The sequence below is a fragment of the Hakea prostrata genome, chromosome 5 (assembly GCF_041222555.1).
Source record: "Hakea prostrata isolate BN-2017 chromosome 5, UWA_Hpros_2, whole genome shotgun sequence".
NCBI classification, from domain to species: domain Eukaryota; kingdom Viridiplantae; phylum Streptophyta; class Magnoliopsida; order Proteales; family Proteaceae; genus Hakea; species Hakea prostrata.
In genome coordinates this window covers 2,629,076-2,646,001 of record NC_142604.1, presented here as the reverse complement: position 1 = coordinate 2,646,001, position 16,926 = coordinate 2,629,076, and the positions used below count along the sequence as shown (strand labels likewise).

The window sequence follows — 16,926 nt, the reverse complement described above, 5'->3', positions numbered from 1 at the left end:
CTATGGCGGAAGAACCTTTTTTTTTTTTTTTGGTAAACTAGACGAATTTATTAAGGCAAAGCCGAGGAAACAGAGTTACAAAGATTCTGAAGCCAGAGAGTGGATAAAGACCAACTAGTCATGCCTGAAAGTGACTTGGCCCTCCTTGCTAGGGCGGAAGAACTGGATGTCATACCATATGGTATCTTTGTTGCTAGCCCTGCTGGTGTGTCATAGCTTCTCATCAGCTCTGACTATCAAGCAACAGTTCATGTTCTTCAAGGGCATGTCCAATCCTATGGATTGGACAAGTAACACCATTGTTCATAGGATATTGAAGTTGAGTTCATTCTTTTCGTGTTTAGTTTTTTGCCAAATCCCTTGATCAAATAATATGTTTGCAGACTATCTGCTTCGTGGAGCTTTGGCTTTTTTCTTTGACTAGGGTTATCTGGTGGGGTTCCCTTTTTCTTGCCTCTAGGAGATTTAGGTTCGAGAGTTTAATATGAGTGTTTTTTTTTTTTTTTTCCAAAAAATTATTTTTTACTTAATCCTCGGCATCTTCATTTTTTCTAATCACAGCTTCCATGTTGGTCATTGGTAACCTAAGCTTCACCTCCACGTGGCGTGCAAAGAGATAATTTTGAAGCAAGCAAATGTATGGTAAAATAGCCATAAAGGAGTTAAAAGGTCTATCAAAAAAATATATAGGAGTTTTCTTTCTTTCTCTAAGTACAATCACGGGTTAGACCCAAAAAGAAAAAAAAAAAAAAAAAAAAAAAGAAACAACTAGGTAGCAGAAACTTCTTGATCCGCCATTAATATCTCCTCCAAACCTAGAGGAGCATCCAGAAAAAATCTAAGAAAGCATAGAATCTAACAACATCTTCAACATTCAGTCAGCAACCTTGTTCGCAACCCATCCAATGTAGACAAAACAAACTCGACCATTACCATCAGTTAAGAAGCTGAGTTTAGCGCTTAGACCTGCTCCTCTCAGCACAGCATGAATCCAAAAGCTAAATTACCTTGAAGGAATATGATTCTAGTAAATAGGTTATTTTCTTTTCCCTTTAATGCAACTGGGCTGGGCTAAGATGGAGCTGATTTTAAAGACCCAGGCCCAACCAAGATTCCAAGGACTCAGCCCCATGTCCAACCCAGCCTAAGGTAAGACTGGAATATTGTCATCTGCATGTTATCTGTCACATAAAAATCTATTACTTGCCCACAGGGCCTTGTGTTCTATATGTAGTCATTCAATCATTGTAATCCTTTCTTGACTTGAATGATCATACTTTTTTCTACATGGCATCAGAGCTAGAATATGATCTTATACTTTTCTACATGGCATTAGTTCAAGCATGAGGCTCGTTCAGGGAGATGGGGTGTTCTGAGGGTGGTTGCCCCTCTTTGAGATTTGAGTTTTTCTCAAATCAGAGTCGATGATTCTGAAACCTAACAACCCTTCTCTCTTCTACCCAAAAAAGAAAATTTGTAGGGCAAGATTTTCTGGAGGTGTAACATGGGCTGTGTCAGGCCAGGTACGTATTTTCTAAAACCCTAGGCCCATCTTTGTTGAGCTCTTTATTTTGGTACAACTGATTTTCTGAAACTAGAAACCAAACCATATTTCAAGAGGAAAGGTGAAGACATATAATCAGTCTAACGTGGTGGTGCTTGGGATGTCCACCATCAAATGTACATCACGTGGACTCTATTAAATCTCAGCTGCTCAAAACATAGTTTAGTTCATTCTAAGAAAAATTTATGTTTTTTTTTCTTCCTTTACTTAAGTTGATTATACGTACACATGGAGTTTCAAGCAGCTAGAACTTAATAAAATTCACATGGCGTGCATTTGAGGTAGACACCACCACATTAGAGCACTACCCAAGCAAGATCCCTATAAAATTCCACCCATGCAATAAATATTTAATGGAAATTATTATTTTCAAAAATAAATGAAAAAAAATCCAATGTCTCCAAGCATAAAATATCTAAATTGTATTTCTTAATCAAAACAAATCAAGAGACCTTTCTTTCGCATCAAGAGGCAGTGAGAAACACAACACTCTCCAATGTTTTGAAAGTGCTTTGGAGACAAAATAGGGATGAGTTAATCTTCTTTAGAGGTATAAGGATGGAATCCACTCACTCCTTCAATTTCATATTAATTTGCAAATCTATAAAGAGATAAGAATGCTTTTCATCCAAATTTGAGCCAGCAATCTCACCAAATTAAGTGTGGGTGGACCTATTGAATCCCACCTAGCTCTCCACTCTATTTTGTCTCACCAGTACTTCCAATCGACCAGAGAAGAGCCACGCCTTGCCTAGCTTAAAGGATTAAAAAACTAGTCAAACTTATCTGTGTTTTGTAATGTGCACTGAAAAGTAAATAAATATCATTATCTCATTTGTAGGGTTAGCTAGTGTTGAGTGGATGACTCTCATGTAAAAACACTAGTAAATGGAAAGTGGAAAACTAGCTACTTGTAACTTAAAAAAGGATGTGATTCTAAAAGACAAGGTGGTTCTTTGTTTTTTCATCTTCTTTATCTCCTTGCTTTATATTAATATTTTTCTTAGATTAAGCATCACGCTTTGGCAGAGCCAAACCAAAAATATGGTGACTCAACATCCACAAAACCATATAAAAAATTTTATAAATGAAAAGATTGTTTAGATTGTGAAATGGGATTAGTACAAAGAAGTCATACCTTTCAATATTTTTTTTGACTCATAGTATGGAAGAAATATTTTTAATTATATTTTTTTAAAGTAAAATTTAAATTAAAAATAATATTTAATTATTAGACTTTGTTTTGTGGTACGATTAATATTAGAGTATAACATGAAGAGTAGACATCGTTATATATCATAAGTATGTTAAGTCAAAAACTTACTATCTCCATTAAATCTATCTAGTAACCTGAAGAAGAATGAAAGAAGAAAGACAAATGACAAGAAAACAAAGGAAATAGGTAAAGTTGATTCTCTTATCTTTAAAACTTTTTTAGCCATCGAAATAATAGAAACATCATGTGGAGAATTAAGCAACTGAAACATGCACAAAGCCATTCTTATTTCCTCATTATTAAGTATGTTAAGCTAATGAAAAGCACTTTTTATGAAAACATGTGTAAATTTTTATTTTTTTTCTGAGTAAACGAAAATCTTCTCCTCTTGTACTTTACCTTCTTTGTTAGTGTAGGGTTTGTCATCTTCTGATTTTTTTGGAATTGATTTGTCTAATTGTATGGTTGGAAATTCAAATTTTTTGTTTTATTATGTTTACAATTATAAGAAAAAAATTTCAATCTTAGCAAACCCAAGAGTGAAGGGCGAACAATCCTTTGATGACTGTAAAAGATTGTTTATGATAATACAGAAGTCATCACAAAGCCATGCATGGAGCATACATGCTGCACCAGTACCACACAGGAATTGATGAAGCAAGTTTACATGCACGGTCAGACAGGAAAAGAGAGTCAATTACAAGGCAAAAAACTCATTGAAGGGAGCTTGAAAGTCTTCTTGCACCACTCGCTAGCTTCCTCGTTCTGCTTCCCTTCTTCTTCATCCATGAAATCCTTCATGTAGTACTCAAACTTATCAGCAATCTTCTCCGGCACCGACACCAACACACGAATAGCATCCAAATCGCCGACGACCGGCAGAAACAGGCAGTAAATCTCACTGGCTAAAGGACCCATATGCACAGGCTTCCCTTCCCCAAAATCCAAATCCTCTAACCCTAATTTCGCCCATTGAGATATAACAAAACTCGTCGACAGGTCTGGTTTTACACGTCGCTCTTCCAGAAAATCTATCATAGACCTCACGTATTCGTCCGTCAACGCTGCCTTCGCACCCTGCACAAGCTTCACTCCTTGGTGAATGTTCTTGTTTGAACCCAGCCCTACCAACTCCTTCACTGTGCTCTCGGCGCACCCTAGCACGAACCCGTTTCCGTAATATCCCACTGGGAGCTCTGGTTTCAATTTCTTCCTCACGTTCACTGAAAACAGAAGCTTCACCTTCAGAGACGCCGGCGGGTTTAGAGCGCGAATCCATGATTGCCACGTGTGTGACGCTAGGGCTTCAAAAGAGGTGCATTTTAGCGACGGCACACAGTGCCTTCTGAGGTTAAGGATATGAGAGGGTTTGAATGTTACGCTCACGGGGACAAGTGGCTGAGATTTGAGCATCTGTTCCGGGAAGTTAATACCATCCATGCCCTCGTGATCAGGTGTAGTGCTGGTGTATTCTGGGTGTGTGAAGGTAATCTTTGGAATGCTCCTTGGCCTCAACATGTGGCGTTCGTGAAATGGCGAGATGGAGAGGATAGCATCACCAGATGTTGAGGTGACGTGGGCCCAAGCTTGCAAGAATTGAGATGTACCGATACCATCACACAAGCAGTGATTGATAGCGGTGCATAGGATCATTCCTCTGCCACTAAGATTGGTCACCTGTCATCAGACATTCAAATTAACAAAAATGAAAATGAACCAAAACTTCTAGAGTTTCTCAATGTCTATTTCCACGCATGGACATATTTGTGAAAAACATCATCTATTGTGTATTGTTCTCTGTATACATGTCAAATAATTGGTTGAGAAAGCAAATAAATTACGGAGTTATTTTGGGCTTTTTTTTTTTTAATTGAGGTTCATTCGGGCCAGTTTGCACGTACCACGATTTACTTCTTCAGGGAGGGAGCTTAATATTAATGCGGCCGAGTGGGTGCAAACCTAAGACCTCCCCTAGGGAAGTTGGGTCTTTAACCGCTTTAACATATCACCTATGGGCTTTTCAAATTTTAAAATAAAGCTTTAAATCTCAACTTGTTATTAGGTATAAAAAATGCATTGTTGTAGGCAAATGAATTTTTTTTCATCTTTGTTTACAATAAAGACCAATGCTTTCACATAGGGGTGGCTCAGTTGGCAAAAGACCAACGCTTCCACATAGGAAGTCAGAGATGTAGTCGTGGTGCGCGCAAGCTGGCCGAGATAAACCTTGGATCCAAAAAAATTAAAGATTTAAAGAGTAATGTAGGTTTTATATCCAAATCATCCCATAACTGCAATTTAATTACCTAACCATACTCGTAAAGGATCTTTTTCTTTGTGAGGGGCTTCTAGTGGATATGGCTTGCGAGAGTGGATACAAAAGGATACAAAGAAAACCCATTAAAATGATTGAAATTTGGAAATAATCATTTGAAACAGCCCTTTCATATAATTCATATATCCCACTCCAAGCCACTTTTGGCTCAAGTCCCACTCGATGCCAAAATGTGAATAGAACCCACCACCACCATTCTTCTAAACCACACTCATGATTTGTAGCACAAGATATCAATCACCTTCAAAATCAATACACATTAGACAAACTTATCCTAGTGTTTCACTTTTCTAATTTATATATGTCACAAAATACTTTAAATAAGCTATAATATTGATTTCAGCATTTGTGTCAATGTTGAACGATATCACAACTATTAATGTCAACAATATAAAATACCAGTAGCATTTTGGCCAAAAAAATAGAATACTAATATTAATAAAATATCAACATTAAATCAGAGTCATTGGAATAGATGTAAAATTAAAATAAAATCCAAGGCCAACGTTTTGGAATTTTTTTTTTGTTGGGCCATATAAAATAATATGGGGTGAGAGAGGCTCGAACTCTCGACCTCAGGATTACTCTTTAGCTATGAGACCTACGCGCTAGCCAACTGCGCCACCACCCCGTTGTTGTTTGTAAATAAATATAATTTTATTTAAAAAAAATATAGAAACCCTCTTACCCCAAGAATTCAGATATCTGATGATTTAATAATTAGAGAGAAAAAGAAAATTTTGAATTACTTCATACTTTCATGAAATCTAAAACTAAAGCGTGGAAAAGAAAGAGCAAGGAAGGAGGTGGCAGAGATACCTGAACTATGAGAGGAGGGATGTCCAAGAAATTTCGACTGTCCACCCTATACAGGAGTTTTCTCCAAGAACGATTTGGCCTCTTGGAAGCTTCAAGAAATTGGTCAGCGGTGAAATCCATGAAAGCTTCGGCAAACAGAGCACCTTCTCCATTACAATCCACCTCAAACTTCCCTTCATCTTCTGTACTCGTCCTTAACCTCCCTGCTAAAGGGTAGTAATCAACAAGAACCCTTGACAAGGAAGATTTCAAGCTCTCTACATCTACAGATTTCTTATAAAGAAATATATATTTGATGGAGAATCGCAGAAACTTCTGGTCATCAAGGTTAGACAGATAAAGAGTTCGCCTTGGAGTTGGGTTTCTTGGACGGACTAAACTGGGTTCAGTTTGATTGTAAGAATCTGGGATTTCTGATGAATATGTAAACATGGTTTCTCACTGAAAGAGAGAGAGAAAGCTAAGGTAATGAGGAAGGGAGAGAACAAAGTGACTGAAATAGATGGTGGGGAAGGGGCATTTTGTAAATATGGAGAAGCAATGGGTCACCTTAGATCTGATGTTAGATTTGGGAACGTACAATCAGATTCCAGTTTCATTATTCTTATAATAATTATCACCCAAACACATTCTCTCTCTCTCTCTCTCTCTCTCTCTCTCTCCACCACTAATCACATTAAAATTCACCTGGGAGGGAGCACTAATACTATATGATGATCTGGGGATTTTGAACTTGGAAGTGGTTGGATGAATGGAAAGGGAAAACCGACAGTTGCAGAGGCAAGGATAAACAGTTAAAAAAGAGGTACCTGGTGTTGTTCCATGAGAATTGGGAAAGCAACAAGGGAAACCCCTTTCATGATTTTTGTTCTTTCCTTTTCTATTTAATCTCTTTTCTTGGGATACGCTTCGGTTCAAACCTCAAAGTTTCAAATTTTATTTTATTTTATTTTGTAAGAAAAGCTTCAACTTTGCAGAAGGGCTTAAAGGGGAATTCGCATCACCTTTTAAAAGTGCTGGCTGCCCCTATCTGATGGCCTCTAAGACCAAGGGTGTAAATGGGTCCCCCTAATATAACTCCTTTTTTTTTTCAAGAAATCCCACTAAATAAAAATTTAGAAAATATATTTTATGACACCTATTTTATAGTTCTCCATTGCTGTTTTACTCGAAGAACACTTAGATGATGAAGAAGAAGATTGCTTTTGGTACAAGTAATTTATCTAATTTTGACTAAGAATCAAAATAATTTTTAAGGACAAGAGCCTTTTGTAAAAAAATTATACTCCTTTTTATTTATTTCCATCCGTTTAATAAATGCTAATTTGTTTATCTTTTGTAAAATTTAATCCTCCTAGAATCCACTTTGTCACGAGGGAACGTCATATTTGTTAATGTTGCATTATTTCATCCTCATGGAATCCAATTCCAACTAATCCTATTTTAAACTAACAATTTTAGAGATACGAAAAAGAAGGATTGACTCGGTTGGAAAATACTATTAAAAATGCTGATTTTTCTTTCTTATATTTTACCAGTGCAGTAGTTGAAGTAGACATTATGAGCCCTTTGACAATCTGACGCCAAAGTCATCAATGGAAACTTGACCTAATATACCATTGAAGGGTAGCTTGTTTGGTAATACCGGCACCTCTTATTGAATAGGTTACAAGTTTGAGTTTTTATGGTATATATAATAGTGCCCATCCCCTAATAAAAAAAACAAAAAAAACAACAACTTGGCCCAATATGCTAAGTGACTAGCTCAATTAGCAGAGAGCAATGTCTCATAGTATGAGATAAAAAGTTCAAATATCCTCATGACAGATGCAGAGCTTTGTTAATATATTAAAAAGTGATCCTGTCTTAAAATAAAGCTATCAAAAGAAGATTAGTGAACATGCACAAATTGAGATTTTGTTTCAATACTGGCATTAAGCTACCATTATTAGGCATGATAAGGATGATTTTTCATCCTTTCCCTAATTGTCTCTAATTTGGATTTTTTCCATATCATTTCATCTTCTCTCATTTGGATTCTTTCATATCATTTCATATTATCATTTGAATTCTTTCCATTCATCACTTCTCTCATTTGAATTATATTTCATTCATCATTCTTTACAGTTGAATTTTTTTCATACTATCTCATCCTTCCATTTCATCAATATCCTAATTTGGCTTTGACTTGATTAGATTTCTCTATTAAATTATTTCCATACAAACATTTCCATATAAACATTTCCATGTATTGTATTTTCATGTTTTATATATTTCTTTTATTGTTCATAGTTACCTAACAGCATGCGATGTATACTGCCAATATATTTGAGGTTCTCTCATGTGAAATCATTCAACCATTTTTCCCATTAAAGTTGTTTCTTAATAACAATCAGTGAGGATCAATTTTGGTGGTCGAGCCCATTTTGGTTATTTTTTCTTTCACTTTTTGAACTGCACCCCTAAAATAAAACCCGAAAGAAAAAAAGAAAGAAAGAGAGTTGAGATTCACCACTTTAGATCTGGACTGTTCAAAATCCCATAAACTGACCCGGACGGAGCTGCGAACCTCAATCCATAAAAGTAAAATGGGCCCATCCAACTGGGCATTGAAGAACCAGCCCACTAGAAGGAAGAAATCCAAGAAATGGATCAAACTCCACATGTTGGGAGAAGGAAATCGTAAAGCCCAGGAATAGGGTAAAAGAAAACCCATTTAGAAAACGAATGGGCCAGCCCAGCCCATTAGTTTGTCATGTTGGACAGAGCAACCAGACGGAGATCAGGGTCGGATCTGGATGATCCAAGTGTGAACCGGATTCTCAGACACTCGTCCACATCAGATGTTTGTTTCCCTTGTGTCTTTCATTAATAGTTGTTGCAACTTGCAATTGGAGTAGCCTTCAAGATTCTATAATTATCTTAAATGCAATACACAATAAAAACGTGTGTGAGAGAGAAGTCTTTTCTTATTATGAGAGTTCATCAGACAATGACACAAAAACCCTTATATATTCAGTTGAAAAAAAAAGAAGAAAACATTGAAATGTTTCAATTCAGTTTGATAAAAAAAACAAAAAAAATTGAAAGGTTTCAATTGAAAAGTATGGATCTTATCACTCTGCCAATATTGCATTGATAAGTAATTTATTTATTTATTATTATTTTTTGAATTCGAAGAGTTTATATATATATGGTGGGAGAATATTACGACATTGACTGACAAGTAATTTACGACATTTTAGTCATTGTAAGTATTGACATTAATGTACATCAATTAGTATGGATATTTTAAACTAATTTCTTAATTAAAAAATTATCCTTGGATCACGAGGATGAAAACCTCATTTAAGAGTCACCTGTTTAAAAAAAATTATCCATTAAATGACATCTTCAAACAGTTGCAATTTACTTATACAAGATAGCGATTACACTATTTACATTAAAAATAAGGCAAATTACATATAGACTTATTGAATTTGTAATTAATTATATCAACTACTCATGAAAAAATAATAAATTATAAATACCCTTTTTATTGTTAACTATAAAAGTTGAATGATGATAATAACAAAAAGAAATATTCCTAATTAATTTCATTTTATGGGTAATTGATATAATTAATTACAAATTTAGAGGATTTATATATAATTTATCTTTATAAATAAAAAAAAATATTATATAAAATACCATCAAAGATAGGTGAGTTGGTAATGACCAGCACCTCTTAATAAAAATGTCATAGATTTCACATTTTCTATAGTATGGATAATAGTTACTATTTTTTTTTTTTTGGTTGCCAATCCTGGTTAGGGGTTTGACCCACGTCGCACACACTGTGGTGGGTGAGTCTTCCAGTGGGGATTTTTTACATCCACGAGTATTCGATATCAGAACCTTGCTTAAACGGACCAAAAGCTGCTTACCACTTGGACCATCCCCCGTTGGTTAATTCCTTTTAATATCAATGAATTAATTTAAAAAAGGATAAAAGATATTGATATAAATAAAAGATTCACTACAAATCTACAATGTTGTCGGTAAATAATTAACGAAAAAAAAGATTTGCCCACCACACGGTCTCAATATATTTTGAATCAACCAGTTGTTCACCAAAAAAAAAAAGAATCAACCAGTTGATTGATTTAGTAACTGAGAACCTCACAGCTTCATCTGAGCTAAGTACGACATCTTACATCTTAAACAGTTGCGGACTCGAATCGATGATCTCTTGTGACGAAGGCAGAAGAGAGAAGAAGAAGGAGCCGAGCCAATATAAAACTGATCACTTTTGATTGTATCTCCCTATCCTTCGCTTTCCTTTTTGTGTCCTCTCGTTCTCTCTCTATCTCTCTCACTTCTCCAGCCATGAGTGTGACCGAAAAGAAAGGGATATCGATGGGTGTGGAATCCTGAATACCTCTGCTGCGTTCCAGATACGAGAAAGTGGATCATTATCTTCGGATCTTATACTATTCTTGTGGGTATTCACTGAAACAAGCGTGTGATTCATCAAAGGTTGCAAATTCGTGCGCCAAGTTCGAGGGGGTCGTTGGATATAGGTTTGCTTATTGGGTTTACTCTCTAGGGAGTCAAAGACAATTAATTTGTCTGTTTGTCCCAGGAAATACGGGATATTTGGAGATTTGAGATTAATGGATGTGGAGTTCGAATTCAGGGGAAGAAGAGGGTCCTCTACTATCGGAGTTCGTTGGGAAAACTTTGTACTCTTAGCTCGTTGATCTTCCCTATTCGTTTTCTTCTTGAGATTGAGAGAAACCCATTGTAATTTTGATTCAGGGATGAGTTGGAAGATGTAGGATGCAAGCATTTGATGTGAATTGCAGGAGGGTTTGGAAGGATTACTGCATAAATAGAAGAGAGTTTGAAGATTTCGTAACTGATATCTAGAGTTTCACTTACTTGCTGCAAGTAAGGATTTTATCCATCCATTTGTCTTTCGTGTTTAGTTTTTTTTCCTGATATAGTGTTATTTCTTCGATTCTTTTGCTCCCCCTGCTTTCACGCTTTATGTTGCAACCCAAACGGCACTTTTAAATTATAGGGAAAACTTGTGATTCTGGCAACTTCCATTAGAATTATTAATTCTATTTTTGTTCTGTTCCGTGTAAGTAATTCATAAGATGAAACCTTTATTGGGATTTTTTATAGATCTTGACTCCAATAATTAACTTGGTTGCAGAATATGAGAACCATTTAGGGTGGGTGATTCTTATTAGTTTATGTGTTCTAAGAAATATTTATTTGAACGATCTCAGAATGCCTAAGTTAATTGCTGCTTAGCACAATTGGTTTTTCATCTTTTTGGTTGATCTTTATGTGTTGTGGCGACTTGCAGGGAAATGGCTAGTATGGTTGAGCCACCTAATGGAATAAGATCCCAAGGGAAACATTACTACTCGATGTGGCAAACGCTGTTCGAGATTGATACAAAATATGTTCCTATTAAACCCATCGGTAGAGGAGCTTATGGTATAGTATGTTCTTCTATCAACAGGGAAACAAATGAGAAAGTTGCAATTAAGAAGATTCACAATGCCTTTGAGAATCGTACTGATGCACTGAGAACTCTGCGGGAACTGAAACTTCTTAGGCATCTACGGCATGAGAATGTGATTGCTTTGAAAGATGTAATGATGCCTCCCCATAGGACAAGTTTCAGGGATGTTTATCTGGTTTACGAACTTATGGATACAGATCTCCATCAGATTATCAAATCTTCTCAGCCACTTACAAATGATCACTGCCAATATTTTATCTTGCAGGTATGGTTTTTCTTGTGGAATTGTGAACGTGATTGTGTGGAAAGAATTTCATAGTCTTCTTTTCCTTTGGTCATAGGGAATGCCTTTGTTCGAGGGCTTTTGTTTCATGGGTCTACATCTACAATCTTTGGGATGTCCTGGAAATTCTGCTTTCAATGTTTAAATATTCTTCTTCTTGTCTATAGTCTATACAATGTCTACCAAAAGGTTCATTTTAGAATGTTGAGAGAAATGAGAATGATGAATCGTAAAACATAGAGGGGAAAAAAAGAAGAAATAAAAGGAAGGAAGAAGACATCAAGAAATGAGCAAATTAGAGCTATCTATGAGTAGTGCTAATCCAGAATAAGTTGAGAGAAAATCTTTGATTTGAGATTACGTGGACATGTACAATGGAGACTGTTGAATGTTTCATTAAGAAGGGATAATACTATTTAGATAAGACGAACTAAAAGAGCTACAAATATTAACAAACTATTGATACTTATGGGTAGTTCCAACTTTCAATACATGATGAGCTCAGAGAAAGTTGAGTTGATGAGACATGTACAATGGAGGCTTTGGGATGTTCCAAAAAGGAGGATGATATGATTTAGATTAAGGAACTAAAAGAGCTAAATGTATGCCTATAATGACTCTAGGAGAAGTTGCTAGGGAAGATGTGCATGGCCTAGGACAAGGAACAACCGAACAAGTAAACAGGTGTGGCTTTCGATTTGGTTGATGGGAGAAAGAAGATAACCACTATGCCAACCCCATTTAGTTGGGATAAGGCGGGGTTGCATGTATTAATTTTTTCAGGGGTAAGAGTAGGTGTAGGTTTTGTAATTAGTTCCTTCCTAAAAAAAATTTGAAACCCTGGAATGCCCTGGCTGTATTGGTTGGTGTCAGTATGAACTAATTAGTCAATGCTTTCTCTTTGAGTCTAATGATATATATTTGTGTTCTAACCCAAACTAGCTCCTAATAGCTCTCACAGTTAAGGCATTTTCTTCCTCTGATTATTCTGTTCTTTACCCTCTAATGCAATACTATTCGTAAGCAAAAAAGGAGGTGAAATCAAACTGGGGCATCATGATGTCTATTTAATTTAATGCATCTCAATGAGTTTTATAGCTACTTAATTTGCAGTGCTCCAGAATCTTGTCTGGCTATTTCCTATTAAGGCTCTAAGGTTATTCCTTTTGTTAATATTTAGTTCATGTTTGCTTTACTATCAGATTCTACTGATGAATTTCCCTAAATTTTTCACATCAGATAGGGCAATATGAAAGCTGGTAGCAGCCCCAGTTCGTCAGGAGAGTGGGCTTTCCATTGGTTTATTCAAATTTCAAAGTATCATGTGGTTCAGGGAGATGTTTATGAAACTACCTTTAGCAAGCATTTATTTCTAGTGTAGATCCTAATAGAAGGAACATCCTGAGAATATTCTTTGATTTAACGTCCAGTTCTATCTTTCAATTTGTAAGTTGGAAAATTGTACTCGAAGAAGAACCTTTGATTTTATAAAAGGGTTGCAGTGGGTAGGGTCAGGGTGATCGCCAATGATAGTAAAGGAGAACTAGAAATTGGATTGAAGAGTAGGGTTAGGATGTGTTGAGTTTGGGTCGGAGACTCGGAGCAGACCATTTGGTCTCTTCAACCTTGCTTTGGTTTGTATGCCTTTAATGAGCATATACTATAGTGGCCTCATCCAGGTTGTGGGCTGTTTATTAATCAGATCGACAGGTTGAAAATAGCCAACTATGCCTCTAGTATTAGCAGGTTATCCAGTCTTACTATTTCTAGAATGGATCAAGTTCAATATATGTGTCTTGGTAAATGAAATAAAAATTATGTCGGTTGTAGTATTTGTTAACACAATCTCATTGGCTAAGTCTTTAATACATTCATCTATGGATTCGTGGGCCATCATAGAACCATTGGAAGAATGTTCGCTAATTGCTTCAGATATAGAATTACTGTTTAAATGTTGTAGTATATTGTGATACTATGTTGATGTATTGTACTTTCTTTTTTGTTCATCAGAAGCATATATGGTGGCCTTGATATTTTGCTTATTTTTAAGGGTGGCCATGCAAGTTATTCTTCCAACATTGTTTCATTTCTATATTCTGTCAAACTAGCCATTTGACTTTGGCTCCTTCTGTTATGATGTCAATACTCTTTTAAGTTTACCATCACTCAATTGTTGTCACTGTTCTGATTCTGTAAGAACAATATTGCAGCTAGTTTCTGAGCTACTTTGTGCTTATTGAAAAGGCTTCGAGATTGATCACAAATATTTGTTCGTTCATTGATTCCCCATTATGTTGTTTGTCACCTTCATTCTATGTTAGCCCTGATTAGGTTTCCGGCTATGATTGTGTGGGCGAGAAGAAAAGTATCCAGACTGGTTGGCCAACATTGTCCCCATAAAGAAAAAGAATGGGCAGATCCGAGTCTGTATTGACTTTTGAGATCTCAACCAAGCTTGTCCCAAAGACGATTTTCCATTACTGATCACCGAGATGATGATCGATAAGACCACGGGGTTTTAGCGTATGTCCTTCATGGATGGATTCAAAGTGGCCCAACCAGGCCCCCTCATGTACCAGGCAATCCCCTTCCAAAATGTCCAACATACATATAGACATGGGTTTGGTTGGGGTTTGCTTCTCCATCATACTTATTTCTCCTGTCTATAACCCCGCAGCTGCACGGGAGTCAGGGATGCTGGAGGGGTGTAGGAAGAGGGAGGATACTCTCTCTTATAACTTAGAATTCAAATTAAATGAAAGCCTTATGCCCCAACTAAGATCTGTTGTTTGGAATCTCCTTTTTACCAAAGTGAATTGATAAAATTAGTTTTACCTATACATGCCGGATCCTACTTTTTGGGATTCTCAGAGTCTACTGCCCCATAGCTGTGTGGAATTATTCTAAACACGCTCTTGCATAGCTCCTTTAAGAGGACAAAGTTCACTGTCAGAGTTGCTGCTACAAGAGAGAAAGTCCAGAGTTTTAGAGCCTAAACAGTTGAAAACCCAATGGGAGCTATGAGTTTGTTGAGTAAACCACTTAACAATATATGCAAGGTTGTAAATCTGAGCATATAAAATGGTGAAACAATTAAGGGACATTCACTCTTTTGCAAGTTGCAACTTATAATGTTGGTGTCTCAGATTACTGAATGTTCAGTTGCATTGAGCTGGCTGAGTTCTGATTTAATGGAAGCAGTTGGTAAATCCACACAATAGATAGTTTGATCTCTTTATATTGTTGCCTTTCTCTTCTACCTTCTCATATTACAATTCTCAACTTAACTTTATTTTAGATGTACGATGCATAGAAGTCTTTAGTTATTGTACTCTCTAACTGGGATTATCTAGTTCAAGTTGAACTTATTGCTGTGCCTGGAATGCAGTTGCTTAGGGGACTAAAGTATCTCCACTCAGCAAACATTCTTCACCGTGACCTGAAGCCTGGAAACCTCCTTGTGAATGCCAATTGTGAACTTAAGATATGTGATTTCGGACTGGCACGCACCAACAGCAGCCAAGGACAGTTCATGACTGAGTATGTTGTTACCCGTTGGTATAGAGCCCCTGAGCTTCTCCTTTGCTGTGACAATTATGGGACCTCTATTGATGTCTGGTCGGTGGGATGTATTTTTGCTGAGCTGCTTGGCCGAAAACCAGTCTTTCCTGGTACTGAGTGCCTCAATCAGCTTAAACTGATCATCAGCGTTCTTGGGAGCCAGAGTGAGGCAGATCTCGAATTCATTGACAACTCCAAGGCTAGGAAATACATCAAGTCGCTCCCGTATACCCCTGGGACCCCCTTTTCGCAGTTGTATCCTGATGCAAATCCCTTGGCAATTGATCTGCTGCAGAGAATGCTGGTCTTTGATCCCTCTAAAAGAATTAGTGTCACAGAAGCCCTCCAACATCCTTACTTGTCCCCCGTTTATGACCCAAAAAGCAACCCTCCTGCCCAGGTCCCGGTCGATCTTGACATAGATGAGAACTTGAGTGAAGAAAGGATCAGAGAGATGATGTGGAAAGAAATGCTTTACTATCACCCTGAAGTGGCTTCAACCAATGCCTAAGAAGACCACCATTCTACGGAAAGGTCTGGGAAAGAGATTCTTTCTTCTTCCACTTTATTTTATTGCAGATGCATGCATTAGAGGTTTGTGCTGTTAGTGCATGAGATTAGTAAGAATTTTGTTTGAAGAATTGTTTTATCAGTTCGAGCTGCCTTGTGTGTTAGCTGTCCTCTTATTAAGTTGTAAGCCTGCTGTTGTATGTTGTATGAACCTGGGTCTCTTTGTACATTGACTTTGAGAAATGCAATGGTATGAAGTTATGTATCCCATTGTGTAACTGATGTTAGCTCTAGTACTATGATGTATGTAGCTAGCCTAACTAATGATGCTGTGGTACCCTAAACTCCTTGTGTAGATCTTCCAATTTTTTGTTTGACTTAACAGAATACAGAATACAAATATCTTTCTCAGATAATTGTCTTCACTAGTTTGTAGGTTTAGTTTTGGGCCAGTGTAGTAAAAATTAACCCTCTAGACTATATAGTCCAGTCCAGTAGACATCTTCTGGCCATGCTATAAAAGTTTTTGGCTGCTACAAGTGGGCCTATTTATAGATGATGATGATGTCTTAGATTGATAAGAGTGATTTGACCCTAAACCCAGCTCTGACTTAGGATTGGGCCCTTCATAGACATCAGGTCCTGTTTTAGGCTTATGGGTTGGAACTCTTCTTCCAGGAAAGATACCTGAGTGACACTGATAAGTGAATGAAAATGCATGCTTTGGGAGATTCCTTGTCATCTTCTTTGTTAGATTAGAGTGAAATATCTCAGGTTATATAAGTTATAAAATGAATGTTCTCTGTTGGAGAGTGTTTTCCTTGAGCCAAGCACACCCATTGGGAGGTGGAAATACCCATCTGATACTGCACCCGGCCCATAGAATTCTTATCCTATTAAAACAAGGAAAGGTAATTAACGATAAACTCAGAAGTCTAATCATAATGTCACCATAGATAGACATAAATAAAGCAAAATTTTAATGAAATTTTATAGTTGGGGTTCTAAAAGAGTAAACTCATGATAAGGTTAAGGTTGAAAAGTAGTCAAAGGGGATAAGGTCTAAGAGTCCAAGGCAGCCTCTGGGCTACTCTGCTTTTGGAGCTTTTAGGAGGGT

At 36.8% G+C, this 16,926-nt stretch overlaps 2 protein-coding genes and 1 non-coding gene across 3 annotated transcripts; 1 reads left to right on the top strand and 2 right to left on the bottom strand.

The window, feature by feature from the left end:
• Positions 1-3,282: 3,282 nt before the first annotated feature.
• LOC149014383 (alcohol acyltransferase 9-like) lies at positions 3,283-6,530 on the bottom strand. Its single transcript, XM_089155659.1, has 2 exons — positions 5,935-6,530; positions 3,283-4,457 (listed from the first exon to the last, which is right to left on the bottom strand). Exons 1-2 carry the CDS (start codon positions 6,364-6,366, stop codon positions 3,474-3,476), a joined length of 1,416 nt encoding a protein of 471 aa, XP_089011785.1. The 5' UTR covers positions 6,367-6,530; the 3' UTR covers positions 3,283-3,473.
• TRNAM-CAU (transfer RNA methionine (anticodon CAU)) lies at positions 5,662-5,746 on the bottom strand. Its single transcript is given in 2 exon segments — positions 5,662-5,697; positions 5,709-5,746. It is a non-coding gene; the product is annotated as a tRNA-Met (tRNA).
• A 3,537-nt stretch (positions 6,531-10,067) lies between the features above and the next one.
• LOC149014382 (mitogen-activated protein kinase 4-like) lies at positions 10,068-16,559 on the top strand. The gene is made up of 3 exons (XM_089155446.1): positions 10,068-10,866; positions 11,294-11,720; positions 15,127-16,559. Exons 2-3 carry the CDS (start codon positions 11,298-11,300, stop codon positions 15,808-15,810), a joined length of 1,107 nt encoding a protein of 368 aa, XP_089011572.1. The 5' UTR covers positions 10,068-10,866; positions 11,294-11,297; the 3' UTR covers positions 15,811-16,559.
• Positions 16,560-16,926: the final 367 nt, after the last annotated feature.